Source organism: Magnolia sinica, chromosome 6 (genome assembly GCF_029962835.1).
Source record: "Magnolia sinica isolate HGM2019 chromosome 6, MsV1, whole genome shotgun sequence".
Classification (NCBI taxonomy): Eukaryota; Viridiplantae; Streptophyta; class Magnoliopsida; order Magnoliales; family Magnoliaceae; genus Magnolia; species Magnolia sinica.
The window spans coordinates 5,331,844-5,350,625 of NC_080578.1; the positions used below are offsets into that span (position 1 = coordinate 5,331,844).

At 42.6% G+C, this 18,782-nt stretch overlaps 1 protein-coding gene across 1 annotated transcript; it reads right to left on the minus strand.

Annotated features, from left to right (window-relative positions):
- Positions 1 to 2,296: 2,296 nt before the first annotated feature.
- LOC131248038 (cytochrome P450 71A9-like) lies at positions 2,297 to 10,301 on the minus strand. The gene is made up of 2 exons (XM_058248077.1): positions 9,318 to 10,301; positions 2,297 to 3,295 (listed from the first exon to the last, which is right to left on the minus strand). The coding sequence occupies exons 1-2, from the start codon at positions 9,747 to 9,749 to the stop codon at positions 2,675 to 2,677; spliced, it is 1,053 nt and encodes a 350-aa protein (XP_058104060.1). The 5' UTR covers positions 9,750 to 10,301; the 3' UTR covers positions 2,297 to 2,674.
- Positions 10,302 to 18,782: the final 8,481 nt, after the last annotated feature.

Genomic DNA, 18,782 nt, shown 5'->3' on the forward strand with positions numbered 1-18,782 from the left:
AAGTAGGCCCAAACTTAGCCCTAAATGCTTGTGTTGGGCTGAGCTCGAGCCCGAACCAAAGAGACATTCATTGGGCCTAGCCGGGCTGACAGGCTATTGTACACAGCCCATACCCGTCCCAACTGGAAATTGGGCTAGCTTGAATTTAATCAGAAGCCCGGCCCTCAGGCCTGATACCCAAGCCCAAGTCCCACCCAAGTTAGGCTAGGCTTGAAAGCCCATAGGCTAGCCCAGCCATTTAAAGCCCTACATATCGTGCGGAGAAATAGCATGTACGATGGATGCCCATCAGCATACTATAGCTGGCCCCATGGTCCATTCTCCCAAAACGGATAAGAATTTCCTCCAAGTTGTGGGGAGCCTTTGCAAAAAAAAAAAAAGCCTGTGGGGCCTACTGTGATGTGTGTATGACATCCACTCCATTCATCATTTGCGCTGGATCATTTTAATATGCGGACCAAAAATCCAGGGTCATTGATACTCTAAACGAGCTACGCCACTGGGAACAAAATTCATGGAGCCCACCACGATGTATATATGCCATCCACCAGGACGAAGGATCAACCCAAATTTCAGCCTGATCCAAGATTTTGGTGGGCCCCAAGAAAGTTTCTATGGCAGGCGTTTCCATCCCCAATTTTCCCTATGTGGGCCATAGTTTCAGTCTAACATCCTAGCATTATCCGGCGGAAAATGATGGAAGGAGTGGATACCACACGCACACATCAATGTGGGCCTCACAGATACTATTCCACGGGCTCCCTACGACATTTTCGTATCGGTTGCCTTCACTGTCCCAATTTACCGAAATGCCCTTAGAAGCTGCGGATGTGACAGCCGCCACCTCAAGGGTGTCTTTGTTATTTCCGGAAAAAAAATGCGTAAAACGTGAAGACCGTAGACTGCATTTATGATAGACCTTCCAAACGGGAAGGTAGGAACCTTATAACAGTCCGCGATTCAATTGCGAAAGTTTTGAGCTAGACCATTAATGCTGGTGAACACGTATTCTTCAAGGATAAATATTCCAACTTTACAGGGGCTTCCGTCAACTCTTCACAGAGATTTCTCAAACTTATAGGAAAATGAAATATAGATAATTTTAAAATATATGAAAAAACTTGTTGATAAATTGGATAGATAATAAAAATAAATTTACAACCTTTTAAATAAAGATACTAAGACTTGGAAAAGATTTAGGAATTAAATTATAATCAAATTAAAACTTATTATTTATAATAAAAACCAAATTAAACATACAATTCAGCTGTAGATATGGTGGAATCTTGCAAATTTGGTGTGGGTAACTCAGCATGGCTGAGTTGGTTGGTTAAAGTAGCTTGCCCTACCCAAAATTATACATGGTAGGTTCAATAACTTTTTTCGGTTTGTGAAATATGTTTGTTTTAAGGTTTTGATTGGCTTAATGACGTCTGCCTTTGATCGGGCCTTCTCTGACCCATCTTGGACATGAAAGTATTTGCGATCTACTCTACATCAATACGGTACATCGCAAGGATGGTGATGTTTACTATACATGACTGCAACACTTGTGTACTGGTACATAGTATTGTATATCGCTCCAGCTTCTGCATAAATCATGATGATCAAGACCGTTTATCTAGACGATCCACCCACCATAAATGGAACACACGTCCACACCGCCCAATCAAAGGTGAGTTACAATCTGTTTTCACGGCATCTTCGACTCACCTTTTTATTGGATCCATAGGTCATGAGATACCCCTGATTTGGACCGACGCGTCCACTCCTGAATCAATTCAGGATTCGACCCATTGCGTCCTGATCAACTAAAACAAGTTGCATCTAGTTTGGATGAGACTTAATCAATGGCCGAGATCTTGAGTTCGAGTTCCATAGGTGGGGAAATACTACCATGGCGTGTGTAAAAATAATAATATCAATTCAAAAGGCACCAGCACACTCCAATTTCATAAGTTTAGCTGAGCTTTCGTTGTGTTATTCCATGGAATTATGAATTTTTGTCTGGAACGAGGAGGATGAAAAAGAAAAGGCATTTGAATCCTTCAGAAGAAAATCTCCAGTACAACAGACCATAGTTTGAAAGAAATAAAATATAATTTTATCTTTAAATAGCCTCTCGAAAATTCAAAGTTTACAAGCATAGACGCAAGTGATACATTGTTGTCCTTCTAATATGGTCACATACAAGTAGTGCCATGGCTGCTTTACAGATATTGTACTACTTTCTCATGCCAGCCTACTCATAATAGTTACAAACTAACAATAATAATTCATTTCATAGATTTGCTCATACTCTAGGAGAGAAATTTGATACTCTGGTAGCATATAACGTTTGATACGCAGACCATTAGAAATTGTATACATGGCTAACATTAATTTTAAATTAAACTGACCAATTGTAGAACTGACTGGTGCTAATTCAAATCCCCAAATTCAGATTGTTTGTAGAAATTGGACCATTGGATATTTCTCATTTTTTAGCCATCTAATAAATGTCCACCAATCTGATAGTCAGCTAATTAAATAAGCATGATTTTCAGTTCACGATCCATCTAGACCAGGATCCATAATTTTGACAGTTTAACTTAAATCTCCTGTACGCCACAGCATGCAATTTCTTACTTATTGCTAACTGCCTGCATATCATCATCCGACGCTACCAGAGTATCTAAGTTTTTCTCCATACTCTAGGGCTAGCAACAAGCCGTAGAGCGACTTTCTTATGCAGGGCAAGCCCAAGTGCTTCACTCATGTCCACATCCTCCTTCCTCATCCCAGCCGGTAATTCCCATTCAAAAGAGTGCAACAGACTCGCCAGTGCCAGCTCAACGGTCGCCATGCCAAAGAAACTCCCCGGACAACGCCGCCGGCCTGAGCCGAATGGTATGTACTGGAAATTCTGTCCTGTGAAGTCAAACTGCTGATCCGTGAACCGCTCTGGCCAGAATTCATCTGGGTTCTCCCAGAATTGTGGGTCCCTCATGATGGCCCACACATTCACGAAGAGCCTAGTCTTCAGAGGGACATCGTAGCCGTTGATATTGCATTTTTCATTGCATTCGCGTGGCACTAGTAATGGAACTGGCGGGTGAAGCCTTAGGACTTCCTTCAATACTAGTTTCAAGTAGTTTAGTTGATGGAGATCCTCGTCTTCTACGGTCTTCTTCTCTCCTACAATCCTCCAAACTTCTTCCCGGGCTTTCTTCATCACTCTAGGGTTCCTAATGAGTTCTGTCATGGCCCATACAAGTGTAGCGAAAGTGGTATCGGTTCCAGCAAGAAACATGTCCTGCAACCATTTTACCATTTTAAAAAAAAAAGAAAAAAAGAAAAAAAGAAAAAAAGAAAAGATAAAGGACTGCATGTATGTGTAGAAATAAAAAGAAGGTATAAACATAAGTTCGGGTTTTACTGAGCCCACACGCTTGTATCATTGGGACCAATCTGATGTATGGCTTGGATCCTCTGGGGAGCCCTTGCGATGACAAAAGACTCTGTGGGGCCCGCCTTCTGTGTGACTAGAGCTGGGCATCGAGCCGAGTTGGACCAAGTTAGGGCTGACTCGACTCGATCCAGTTTCGAAAAGGAGGAGGAGGCTGATGGTGGTGGGTGGTTGTCGGGCTTGGAAAAGGAGGATGAGGGAAAGAGAGATAGTTTGGGATCGGGTTGGGGTAGGATGTGGCAGGTAGCATTAGTGAGTTGGGTCAAGTCGGGTTTTGGATCGGGTCGAGTCTAATTGGATCGAGTTTCGTGTCGAGTTATTGGGTAACTCGAACTCGACTCGATTTGAGTTCGGATTGGGAAAAGCCTACTCGGTTCGGACCAACTCACCCATTCAGTTTGGGTCGAGTCGAGCTAGCCGGATCAATCATCCTCCCCTGTTTGCCGTGGTCTAGTCCACTTGAGTCTTTGGTTGCTGCTTTGTGGTTCAGGTCCGTACGTAGCCTGGCGCAGCTGAATCACAGTGGCTCCCACTCTTGCACGGTTTCTCTACAAAACTTGAAATTCGCATGCAAAAGATACTCATGTCTGCCACACGTGGCAAGGTAAAATGGTTAACCACCATCTGTCCGTGTCATACCGCACAGAAGGAAGCGGATTTAGTGTGGTCGTGACCGTCGGGCCATTTTTTATGTATGTGTTGTATGTCCACGCCATCCTTTCATTTGTTTTTCCAGCTCATTTTAGAATATGGTCACAAAAAATGAAGCAAGTCCAAATCTCAGGTGGACAACACCACAGGAAATAGGGATGATTGGCCATTAAAAACTTCCTATGTGTAAAGTTGTGGATCAAGCTCATATTTGTATTTTCCCTCCTCCTACACGTATGTTTGACCTTATCAACAGGTTGGAGGGCAAATAAACATTACATTGAGCTGTAGGAATCTTTTAATGATAGTCGTTCAATCACCAACTGACGCAGGGGAGGACGTGAGGTCGAGCACCGTCTTCCTCAAGAGGATAACTATTCCGAATCCACGGAACTTCTCTGGACTCCTCACAGAGACTTCTCGAATCCACGAGGAAAGAAAGCAGAAAATAGAAATAAACTCTAATAAATTCGAAATTGATTGATGAATAATTGATAATCTCTTAATGTGTCTCCTTACACTATTAATATAGGAAAAAAATAAACTAAAATTCGTAATTACCAAAAATAGCAAAATTCTAACTCTAATAAAAATCCTAATTCTAATAAAACTCTTCTAAGGCCTAATTTCTAAAAATAAAAATTGCAAATAAACTTTCTCTAGAAGAGTCCTAGTATAACTAAAAGTTATTTCTAAAAGGAAAGAAAATCTAAAACTCTAAAAATATTTAAAAAATCGGAATTACTAAAAATAGTAAAATTTTCCTAAAAATTCATTTTTGAGCTGAAAGTGCTCCTTTTCTGACGAAACGGACAGATGCGACCCACAAAGTGGGTCGGTTCACCTCGGATGGCCCATTTCAGTAAAGATTGATAGGTTGTGCGCCCCGTAACGATACCCGGATCAAAAGTTATATTCAATTCACGGTCCATCTTCTTTTGGCTCAACCATGCTAGGAACGTGTCTGTGACAGGTTCTACATCAGACCCCTCCACTTGAAAAAAACTCGTCCTCGAGTTACGCAAGAGACTTGGCACATGAGTCTGAGATAACTTCTGACGCCGATGTTCATTAAACTTTTTTTTGTACTTGGCATTAAGCTTTTGAGCCGATACGATACATATACTCATGCTTTCCTTGACTTGACTACTATCGATTAATTCCTTCACATTTGTCTTCAAGATTTCATATTTTTTCTGATAATGTGGGCAATTAGGCAGACTTGCCTCTGCGATGGGATCAACGTGATTTTGCATATCTCGTATGGGAGGTAATTTATTAGGGAGTTCATCGAGCACAACCCCCTTGAACTCCTGCGATACTGGTTCCAAATCCTCTAGGATATTCACAGGCTCCACATATTTTTTCTCTTCAACTACTGCATATATGTCTCCCGTTTTCTCAGATTGTTTAACAAAGGCCTGTTCAGTCATGAGAGATTGTCCCTCCACTTTAGAAGTCTTGAGTTGGCTCACCGTTCCCATAGAGGTCACATGTTTTCCACTGATGAATCTTGTAGTTTGTTGCAAATCCGTTTTGACCTGGTCACCTCTCACCGACAAATAATAGGATTTCTCTGCATAACCATTTAATGATTGATTATCTTGCCAATAATTTTGATTTTGTTGGAATAATACCTGATCGTAATTGGTAGGGAAGAATCGCATGCACAATAACTTCTTCATCCGCGACCACATGTGGATTGGCGCCTTCATCCGTCTCGTTCGCTCGAGTTGAAGTTGTTCCCACCAATCTGAAGCTCTGCCCGTCAACTTGTAGGCCACGAGTTTAACTTTCTTTTCTTCCATTATGTTCATGTAGTCAAAGAAACGTTCAACTTTAAGCAACCAATCGAGGAAGTCCTTGAAGTAGAGTTGACCATTAAAACTAGGAAGATCGACTTTCATCTTGAATTCTTGATCCATCCGATCCATCTGATCAATGGCTCGTCTAGGATGCTGTAAAATCATGTCGCTAGATCCCACTTTATTAGGAGGGATCCTGTGGTTCACTGATAGCGTCGCCCTACGATCAATATGATTACTAATTCTAGCAATTGTTGATGGTGGATCACCACCATGAACACGGAGCTGCCCTAGGGCCTTCGCCAAACGATCCGCCATACAATTGATAGAAGCCTGCAGCCCTTGCATGGCTTGCCGATTCTCTTGTCGAGCTGCTTCAAAAGCTGCCACCATGCCATAAAAACAGTGGTGATTGATCATTAATGGGTCGCAAAAGTTTTGGGTCAAGCTGATAATTGTCTTGTTGATGCAGGGAGGACGTGAGGTCGAGCACCGTCTTCCTCAAGAGGATAACTATTCCGAATCCACGGAACTTCTCTGGACTCCTCACAGAGACTTCTCGAATCCACGAGGAAAGAAAGCAGAAAATAGAAATAAACTCTAATAAATTCGAAATTGATTGATGAATAATTGATAATCTCCTAATGTGTCTCCTTACACTATTAATATAGGAAAAAAATAAACTAAAATTCGTAATTACCAAAAATAGCAAAATTCTAACTCTAATAAAAATCCTAATTCTAATAAAACTCTTCTAAGGCCTAATTTCTAAAAATAAAAATTGCAAATAAACTTTCTCTAGTAGAGTCCTAGTATAACTAAAAGTTATTTTTAAAAGGAAAGAAAATCTAAAACTCTAAAAATATTTAAAAAATCAGAATTACTAAAAATAGTAAAATTTTCCTAAAAATTCGTTTTTGAGCTGAAAGTGCTCCTTTTCTGACGAAACGGACAGATGCGACCCACAAAGTGGGTCGGTTCACCTTGGATGGCCCATTTCAGTAAAGATTGAGGTTGTGCGCCCCGTAACGATACCCGGATCAAAAGTTATATTCAATTCACGGTCCATCTTCTTTTGGCTCAACCATGCTAGGAACGTGTCTGTGACAGGTTCTACATCACCAACAGCTTAACGGGTGTTACTCTTACCACATAGCTTACATTGATGACATTTTGTATATCCATTGTCCATTTGTTTTATCAGCACATTTTAGTACATTTTGCTAAAAATTAAGTATGTCGAAATCTCAGGTGGGCCACACCACAAAAGATTATGATTATTGAACACTCACCATTAAAAACTTTCCCAAGGCCCACTTCAAGTAGACCCCTGGTGTTTATTTGTCATCCAGCCGGTTGGTAAAGTTGACTAGAAATGGATGAAGGGAAAATATAGATATTAGCTTAATCCAAAACTTTTGTGACTTCATAGTTATTCACTACAATTTTGTCCGCTAGAGATTTGGATATTGTTACATCCTATTCCTGGACATTCCTACGAGAGCCAATTAAAGACAGACACGTGTATGTTTACATGAGATGCGTAGTACATTTAATATTTATAAAGATGCCCAAAAAGTATTTTGTGGGTATATAGTTGGCGTCTATCAAGCAATAATATGTCACCCATAAAGCAAAAATGGTTCAGCAAAACATGATCGTGTCAATAAAGAAGCTTATATCAGTTATCTGTAAAAGTAGCAAGTTAAGAAGAAAATGCTCTAAAAGGTTATTTGTGCTAAAACAGTTAAAATAATAGTTAAAACATGAAAAACATCCAGATAGGTAAATTAAAGATATAAATAACAAATGAAATTAGTAGAAGAAGTTATCTCATACCAACTAAATAATATCAAAGAAAAATTCTCCATCCAAAAAGATGTTCAGTAGTCTTTTTTTTTTTTTTTTAATTTTTACTATAAAAAATTTCTTTTATTATATCTCTACCAAAAAAAACTTATTTTATACGAAAGGCAAAGGTGTAACAATTTTTCAGAGGGTGAATCCCACACTCTCATAATCACCTGATCATCTTAAGCAAAGCTCATTTTATTTAATCTCAATCTTATACCATCTTCCGAGGTATCTACCTAATCACTAACCAAAATTAAAACAACCAGATATACTTTAATTTTGAGATAACATCTTTAAATAAGTTGAGAAAACGGATAGATAATGGGGATACGAAACAAATTCAAGGTAGCCCCACACGTAAAGGGTAACACCCACTAAGGGCCTGTTTGGCCAGACCAATCCCAGGGTATTAGGAGAGATGGGATCGCGATAACCCAGGATATGCATGACGAGCCAAACAGACCCGGTGAACTTATCCTGAGATATAAGCAATCCCATGGACCTTAAAACAATCCACTGACATCACCATCATTACCTTAAAATTGATCCCATCACTTGGTTGGCCGGATTGAAAGTAAAATCCCGCGATACGCCAGGCGTGCCAAACAGACCCAGTGAACTTGTCCCGATATAGCAATCCCATGGATCTTAAACCAATCCAGTAACACCACCATCGTTACCTTAAAATCCATCCCATCCCTCCTTCGCACGGCCAAACAGACCCTGAGCTGTAAATGGGTAACAGTTAATCCGCCCAGTACCTCCCTGATACCAGGGAAGGGTTAGATACTGACAAAGTCAGTAACCAAATGGCTACTGAAGTGAAGTCACCAAGCCACGTAGACCCACCATGTTGTATGTATTGTATCCATACCGTCTCCATTTGGAGATATCGTTTTATGAAATGAGAAAAATAATGAGATAGATATAAAGTTCAAGTGGACCCCATCATAGAAAACAGTGGGGACAGTGACATCCACCGTTCAAAACTTATTAGGGGGCATAGAAGTTTCCGATCAAGCTTATATTTTTTTCTTCACTTCATATATTTCTATATCAACTTATGAATAGGTTGGATCTAAAAAATATATCATGATGGGCCCTATAAATGTTTCAATCGGTGGGTGTGACTGATTCCATAGTTTTCTGTGGTGGTTCCACTTGAACTTTAGATCTATCTCAATCTTTTTCTCATGACATAAAACGATCTCAAAAAATGGTTGGACGGCATGGATACAATACATGCATCATGGTAGCTCTACAGAGCTTGGTGACGTCACTTCAGTAGCCATTTAGCTACTTAACTGGACAGTATCTAATCCGCGCCCACCACGGGCGTACTCCATCCACGTAAGAGAGAGAGGGAGTAGTAGGTGTTCAGTCACCGTCTCTAGTCGGGCATGAATAGGGACAGTACTTTCTGTTGGGCATGGACAGAGGGAGAGAGGGAGCGGTAGGTGTTCAGTCACCGTCTCTTGTCGGGCATGGATAGGGACAGTACTTCTGTGTTGGGCATGGATAGAGGGAGAGAGGGAGAGGGGAAAGATTAATTAACTAACCATGATAACTGCCTTAATATGATCTCTGGTAAGAGAGATCGCCTGGCTAACGTCCTTCTGAACACGAAGCATGACGTCAATGAAGTCTTCGTGCTCGGGCTTAGGCCTTCCCGGATTGAGGTGTTCTTCGATAACATCTTCGAAGAAAGAATCCAAGGCATGGAAGACCTTATCGAGCTTATCTTCGAATCCAGTAACTCGATTGATCCATTCAAGTGACGGGAAGAAATCGGCTATGCCAAATCCGATAATTATCTCATGCGATTCCCCCAATATACCCTGAAACCTAGTGTTTCCGTCTCCAGATCCACCATACTTAGAACCAAAGGCAGCCGTGCAAATAATGCTATTTGTGAGGGAGAGCAGCACCTCACTCATATTGATGGGTCCCAGAGAAGAAGACCGTCTGATCACTTCGATCATGTGGCTCATCTCCTTGGCTCTAATGGATCGGAACGATTGTACTCTACTGACACTTAGTAGTTCTTGGACGCACACCTTTCGCACAGTCGCCGTAGCTGGAGAAAACCAGGTCAAGGCATCCGTAGGAGAGCTTTCGGGATGCAAGTCCGCAAGGGCGGCCAGTGAATGATAGATCGTAGTTTTTTATGATCTCTCTCGCCATGTCGGCTGATGATACTGCTAAGGCTGGTACGCTACCGAATTTGATGTACATGAGTGGGCCATGAACCTTGGCGAGTTTGGAGAGAGAACGATGAGGTAGGTCTCTCAGCTGGTGCAGGTTTCCTATAATGGGGAGCTTCATGGGGCCCGGAGGAAGGCGGAGATTTTGTCTGTTGTTTTGCTTCTTATTCCATAGAAGAAGGAAGAGAAAGAGAGGAAGAATAAGGTAGAAGAAGGTGGTTTGAACGTTCATGGCTGTACTAGCTTTCTTTGGGTTTTGATTTTGGACATGGACCCTTCTTTATAATGAACTCAGGGTACAGTGCGTAGCGCCCCCCACTAAAAAGAAATTTCAGGGAGGCACATTTTCACTTTTGAATTTCAAATGGGATAGTGGCTGATAAGGGACGCAGCTTCGGTCGATCCCTGACTGTGGGGCCTACTGTGATGTGTGTTACTTATACATCCACACCGTCCATTCGTTTGAAAGAACAAATTAAGAATGGGATGCGGATTCCCTGCGAAAGCAGGAACTTCCTGAGACCGGAAGTTAGGTGGGGCCCACGTGATGTTTGTGGAAAATCCACTCCATCCATCCATTTTTTTCAGATCCACCATGGCTTTGGATCTGCTCATTCTTTGGCTAATGCCCTAAAACGATATCTCCAATTGTACGTACGTTGTTAATACAACACATGTATCATTGACATCACTTCAATAGCAAGTACGGCATTCAACCTGTCAGGGAAACGGATTGGCTACTCCCCCTGACACCAGCTCCGTGGCTGGTGTTCGGTGTGCTCTGTGGGCCCCACCATGATGTAGGTGTTTCATCCATTTTTAAAGATCATTTTATTCCTTGATCCAAAAAAATGAGAGGGATATAAATCTCAGGTGGACCACACCATATGAAAACAGTAGTGATTGGATATCAACCATTAAAATCCTCCTATGGCCCACCATACTGTTTATTTGACATCCAATCTGTTGATTAGGTCATACAGGTCCAGATGAAGAGAAAAAAACAAATATCAGCTTGATCCAAAACTTTTATGGCCCCCAAAATGTTTTTAATGGTCGACCCTCATTCAACACCGTTTCCTGTAATGTGGTCCACTTGAGATTTGGATATATCTCATTTTTGGAATTATAACATAAAATGATCTGTAAAAACAGATGGATGGCATGGATTAAAAACATAAATCATGGTGTGGCCCACATAGCACCGACCACCAGCCATTCGCTGGTGTCAGGGGGAGTAGCCAATCTGCTCCCCACCTGTCAGTAGCTAATCCGCGTCCGACTATGACTCGACTTAGAGAAAGTCCCAAATGTGATCGAAATCGGTGGAGTGCACGCCGGGTTAGTCTGACTATGACACGACTTAGAAAAGTCTGAACTACACTAAAGGATCCACCGAGGTCTCTTACCGTAGGGCCTGCCGAGATTTATGTGCCTTACATCAACTCGGTCCACCTATTTTAATAAATCATTTTAGGGCATCATCCAAAACAACGAAGCAAATCCAAATATCAGGTGGAACAGTTGGATGGTAAATAAACGAACGTGTTAGACCCTAAAAGAGTTTCAATGGTGGGCATCCTTAGCACCTCTGCTTGGTCTACTTGAGACTTGTATCTTTCATATTTTAGCTCCAGTACTCTAAACCGATATGGGAAAATGGATTTACGGTGTAGATAAAATTCACACATCACGTTGGCCCCTCAGTGACCCTGGGAGCCTCCGCGTGGTACGCCAGCCATCGGCTTCCCCTCACACGATAAGTACATACACCAGCTATATAACTGGTGTGTGGCACACCAGTCAATTCGCTTCCCATTCCGGGGAGGGCCGCTGGGTTGGTCTACTCTGACGGCCGCCGATTAACGAGACTTGCTACTGAAGCGACGTCACAAAGTTCCATGGGACCCAGCGTGAGGTATGCTTTTTATTCAAGCCGTCCATCGATTCGGAGATATCATTTTTGGTCAACAGGCAATGAATGAGACGATTCCAAAGCTCTCATGGACCTCACCACATAAAACAATACTGGGGAGAGTGACCATAAATTTAGGATCTAAAACTTAAGTAGGCCGTATGATAGGAAAACATGGGCAGGGAAATGCCTACCATCAAAACCTCTTAGGCTCTACTGTGATGTTTATATGCCGTATATACTCCTCGTAAGTGTCATTCTTACTGAAAACACAAAAAATTAGTCTGATCCAAAACTTATGGTCATTCCTAATGAGATGAATTGAAAATGCAAAAAATTAGCCTCATCCAAAACTTATGTGACCCCACCAATGTTTCAACGGTGAACAATTAATCCTGTGTTGTATGGCCCACTTGAGTTTTAGATTTTGCCTTATTTTTGGGCCATATCTTAACATGATGTTATATATATAGGGAAAAGGTACTATGCGCTCGACCTCACGATTAGCTCCCGTGAGGTCGAGCTGTGTGGGCCCCACCGTGATGCGTGTCGACCATCAACACCGTGCATTTGATGGGTACCCTCTAAATTATGGGATATCCAAAAAATCAGCCGTATACGGAACTCAGGTGGGCCATACCATCTAAAATCATGTGAAACACCGTTAAAACATATAAAAGCACTTGGTGGGGCCCACCTGAGTTTTGAATACTGCTGAAACTTGGTCTGAACCCTTATGCAAGTGGGACACACATAATAGATGGGATCGATTTGCAAACCACATCTCGGTGGGCCCAAAAAACTGATTATGAATGTTTTAATGGTGCATGGCCCCTCCACACTTTGTATGTGGTGTAGCCCACACAAGTTAGGAATTGACTTGATTTTTGAGACCTAGACCCACGATGGAATGGTGCATCTGACTGATGGGTTAGATGTTCGAAACGCATCACGGTGGGGCCCACAAAGCTCGACCTCATGTGACGGACTCGTGAGGTCGAGCGCATAGTACCTTTATATATATATATAGAGAGAGAGAGAGAGAGAGAGAGAGAGAGAGAGAGAGAGAGAGTCCCGGTCTCCTGCGCACCGTGCCGCACGGAGCTTAAATACGAGCTCCGTGCAGAGCCCTTAGATCTCCATCTTCAGTTGAGATTAAGCATCCCTAAACAACAGAGAGTCTTCGTATTTAAGACTCGCGCCACTATTTTCGGACGCTGACGAGCTCCTCCTAAAGTGACGTCTCCAAGTTCTGTGGGCCACACCGTTATGTGTGTTTTGTATCTGCAATGTCCATCCATTTGGACGGACCATATTACGGCATGATCCAAATAATGAATCAGATCCAAAGTTCGAGAAGACCCCACCACAAAAAACAGAGGGGAGAGTGATGCCCACCGTTAAAAAGTTTTGAGTGCCATAAATCAGTACCATGAAATTGATAGGCCCAACCACGAGGTTTTATTTGCCACCAAATTGTGGCCCACCAAGATGGAGGTAAAAAACAAAACACTCACCCAATTCAAAACTTCAGTGGGCCCAAAGCAAGTTTCAACGGGTCCTTATCCACACATTTCCCTGTGGTGTGGTCCAGTTCACTATTTTATCAGCCTGATTTTTTGGATTCATGTAATAAAATGAGCTGGCACAAATGAACGGAATGGATGTCACACATTCATCATGATGGGCCCACAGAGCGTTGTGTTGTACGCGCTCCCTACAGTACCGTATGAAATTCCTTAACATGGACGTTTTCGGTTTCGTCCCTACTGAAAATTCCTATGATAAAGATTTTTAAAAGGTCAAGATTAGAAAGAATCAACGTCTCAGAAAGACTTTGATGTCCTAAAAATTTCTATCAAGATTTTCAATGGTCAAGATGTAATAGAATCTACTTTTTAGAAGAAGTCTTCATTTCCTACGACAGCGTTTGAAAATGCTGGCCAATTTTCTAGACTAACACAGTGAAGAAATTGGATTTTTTTTCTTACCACGTTATGGTGTGTATACTTTTGGGGGCTAAGCTGGCCCCACCAACGGCTACTAAAGACCGTTGGATTGGAAGATTCTGCCCTTGAATATTGTTGGTCGTCTGATCAAGGTGATATAGGGGTCATGCGTAATCCACGATGACCCACCTATCCAGTGGCCCACCTTGATCATACCCACATACTAGGCAAGCATCTAACGAATAGATGGTTAGGATTGTCAGTCCAATGCAATTCTTTAACCGTGGTCCATCTGTGGTGGGAACATCTTGAACAAGGCTAAATCAGTGTGTACACATGTATGGTCCAGATGGGCCGTCATCTTTTTGTTTTTCTTTTTTTTGTTAGCTTGTTATTACACCCACAGAACTTGGAGACGTCACTTCAGGAGGAGCTCGTCAGCATGCAAAAATAGTGGCGCGCGAGTCTTAAATACGGAAACTCTCTACTGTTTAGGGATGCTTAATCTCCGCCGAAGATGGAGATCTAAGGGCTCTGCACAGAGCTCGTATTTAAGCTCCATGCGGCACGGTGCGCAGGAGACACTATATATATATATATATATATATATATATATATATATATATGGAAAAGGTATTATGCGCTCGACCTCACGAGTCCATCCCATGAGGTCGAGCTGTGTGGGCCCCACCGTGATGCGTTTCGAACATCTAACCCATCAGTCAGATGCACCATTCCATCATGGGCCTAGGTCTCAAAAATAAAGTCAATCTGTGACTTTTGTGGGCCACACCACATACAGAAGTGTGGAGGGGCCGTGCACCATTAAAACATTCATAATCAGTTTTTTGGGCCCACTGAGATGTGGTTTGAAAATCTAGCCCATCCATTATGTGTGTCCCACTTTCATGAGGGTTCAGACCAAGTTTCAACAGCATTCAAAACTCAGGTGGGCCCCACCAAGTGCTTTTATATGTTTTAATGGTGTTTCACATGATTTTAGATGGTATGGCCCACCTGAGTTCCGTATAAGGCTGATTTTTTGGATATCCCATAATTTAGAGGGTACCCATCAAATGCACGGTGTTGATGGTCGACACGCATCACGGTGGGGCCCACACAGCTCGACCTCACGGGAGCTAACTGTGAGGACGAGTGCATAGTACCTTTTCCCACACACACACACACATATATATATATATAAACACTAAAACTGGGTGGATTTCTAACAAACATCATGATAGGCCTAACTTAGCTTTCCACCCCAGGATGTTGGGGTGAATCCCCATGTACCAAAAATGAAGCGTATCAAAATCTTAGGTGACCATATCACAGGAAACATTGTGATTGAATACCCACCATTAAAAACTTCATGAGGGCCACTTGAATATTTATTTGCATCTAATCTACTGATAAGGTCACAAAGAGAAGGATAAAGTGACCACACAAGTATCAGCTTGACGGAAAACTTTTGTAGCTCACGTAAAGTTTTTAATGGTCAATCACCACTGTTTCCTCATTATAGACCATGTGAGATTTGAATCTGCTTCAATTTTAAGATCATGCTCTCAAAGGAGTTGTCAAAACAGATGAATGGTGAGGATTCACTAATAATCGCAGATCCCTTGAAGCTGAGTCCACTAAAAACTGGATCGTTGAATCCGCCCAATACCTCAATATGTTGACCTTAGTGGGTGGTGACACATAGGACCAGTAGTTGTAACCTGACTAGTTGGCCTGGGACTCGACTGAGTCAACCCAGCCCAAAAACCAAAGGATACACAAGACTCTGGGCCTAGGTTCGCGTGTCAATTCATGACTCGGTTGACTTTTCGTTTGTTTGGAGAGTGGTACGGCCCATGGTACTCATTGGTATACTCTCTAAGCAGTTACATCAGTCTTCTCCTTGTCAAAAGAACTAATTTTGAGTTCATTACGAGTAGAGCTGTACACGAGCAGAGAAAGCTCGGGTACTCGCTCGACTCGACTCGCAAGTACTCGACTCGACTCTACTCGTCAGGTGTTTGAGCCGAGTACGAGTGGTTTTTTTCTACTCGTTATGAGTTCGAGTAGAGTACGAGCAAAGTAGTGCTCGACTCGGTACTCTACTCGGTACTCGACTCGTGTCCATCTTTTTTTCTAGTGGTTTTTTTCTACACGTTGTCCGTCTTTCTCAATTGTCTATTTCTTAGACACCTAATTGACCGTTAGGATGGGCAGTTTTTGGTGCAGAGGTCATCTACCTGAGTTAGACTAATATCAATGGTCTGGATTACTCAAACATGGTCTGTACTCGTACAAATTGCAGACAGGAGCGTGCTGTTAATAATAATACCGGTTTCATAGAAAGCAGATCCGGTCCACTTGGAGAAAGTAAGTTTTTGTCCACTCACTCTCCATACTATAACATCCACTACACGTCTACACCTCATCTTCACCTCCATGCAAAAATAAGATTAATCTGAAACTGTGGTGGGCCACACCATGGAATAATGTAAAATCACGGCTAAAAACTTTAATTCAACTAGTCTCAACTGACCATTGGATCAAGTGGATATTTGGTATGGATCTTCGTCCGGGTGGGGCTCACCATATGAACAGATTCGATGGCTTATAGAAAACACAGTACACGCCAGGAAGGTTTCTATGGTGGGTGTCCCCATCCCCACCGCTCTCTATAGTGTGGTCCACTTGACGTTTGAATCTTTCTGATTTTGGGACCCAGGTCTTGAAATGAGGTTATGCAACTGATACATGGAGTGGATTTCACACGTACATCACAGTGGCTCAAACAGGTCAGGTGTTGCACGCTCTTCCTGGGAAGGGTTTTTAGAGGATTCCATTCCTTTTGACTATGGTCGTTAGATTTTAAAGCTGACACGCGGCAGGTGATGGGGTGAATTTAGATCTGAATTTCTCAGATTAAAGCTGACTGGTACTCGTTTTCTACTCGTACTTGCTGGTACTCGTTTTCTACTTGTACTCGCTCGTACTCGGGCGAGTAGAGCACGAGCAACGAATTTATGCTCGATGGCCGAGTAGAGCCAAGTACAAGCAGGACACAGGCATTAAAAGCCGAGTACGAGTAGGGCGATACTCGGCTCGCCTCGACTCGTGTACAGCTCTAATTACAAGATCCTCATGATCAACAACTCTCTGTTAAGATTTTCTCCTCATTTTCAGATTGAGGCTTGTTTTACCACCGTATAAAACATTGAAGGCATGTTTTATTTTCCGAACATTTAACAAATACAATTTCACTGGATAATTACGACGTTGTTATTGATGTTTGATTTGATACTTATTTTTTTGAGCTCTAAATCCGAGGAGACTGTGAAATATATGTGGGGACCACTGTTGAGGGTCAAATATTGCATATTAGACCCTAGTTATTACTTGGATCTACAAGCATAATTCCGTCTAATGGCTGATTTAATCATGTTTATGTCGCAGGGCGTGTTTACGAGCTTAGACTAGGAAAAGGTACTAAAAGCATGGATTTAACGGCCTGAAATCACCAAGACAAGCGACGGACCCCAGGAGACCAAGATCGACGGATGTGCATGCCAGGGATTTAAGAAAATCAAGAAATTGGAGCTTAAGTGGCCCAAAAGACGTCCAAAATGCAAGATCACAGGGTTCTCACCATCCGATCCGCTCAAAACTTTATACATGGCCTGAGGGTCATAAATTAACCGTACACGTAAATTTTCATCCATTGGATCGCTGTGGAAGTGGCCCAACGGACAGATCAGCCCACAATTTACTGATCTGGGACCCACCTGATCTCTGGATACTCCTCATCTTCGGTCTCAACGCCTTAAATCATGAGAAGAATAAGATGGATGGTGTGGATTTCTCATAATCATCATACAGTGTACATAGTACACTTTTTGCGCTAAGAGTGCATGGCAACACAGGGACGTCTCCCTCTCCAACTTGAACTCGTTCTGGCGGAAGAAACAGAGCTCGCGGCTGGCGTTTGTGGGCCACCACCGTGATGCAATGGACTGATCCGGACCGTTCATCAGAAGCCCTTGCCCCCTATCATCCTCGCCTAGATGGCGGAATTTCAAGAAATATCGGAGGCCGGCTGTTGATCGTCGAAACTAAAGGCAGACGGTGGAGAGATGTGATTTGATGGACCGCACTAAACCCAAGTAAAAGCAACCCTTCCTGACTGAAATTCTGAGAGGAATTCAATGGACGGTTTGGATTTCTCAAGCGACAAGGTAAGTGGGCCCCACCAGTAGCTCAGCGCAAGTCCTGCGCAGGCAGAGAGTCCAAACAGCACCCGGACGCTGCCGCTCTCCGTGGGCCCCTTTTGTGATGTCAATCACGACCGGATCAATGATCCAGACCGTTCAAATGATAGAGTAGGAGATCCTGAACCCCACCAAGAAGTCCGATTCCGATTTTGGACGATCAGTCGTCCAAAATCTCAAGCCAAACGGAAGTACTTTTCTGCGTTTCGTCTGCTGCGCATGCTTATGGACTGCGTACATCACAGCAGCTGTTCCGGATCCCTGGAGATATAAAATACAAGGAGGAGAGGAAAAGGGGGATTGGAGGCTGAAACGTGAAGGAGACAGGGAGCAAGGTGGAGCATCCACGGCTCGTCTTTGGTTGGGAAAAGTGCTGCACGTCAGGGAGAGAGAAAGAGAAACGGACGATGGGTTGCTGCTGCACATCAGGGAGAGAAGCTGGAACGTGGAGGCTGAAAAGACAATAAGTCCTTTCTTCTTCTCTTCTTCTCTTTTTCGTTTTCTTTTTTTTTTTCTTTCTATTTGTTTTGGGTTTAGGCTAATCATGGTCAGCTAAACCTCTTAGCTAGGGCTAAGAGGTGAAGCCTGTAGTGAGATGGGAGATCCTACTTTGTGCCTTTAATTTAAAAATTCATAAACTGAATTTGATTTAGTTGATTATTAAAGGAATATTTTTCGTAGTCTTTAATGG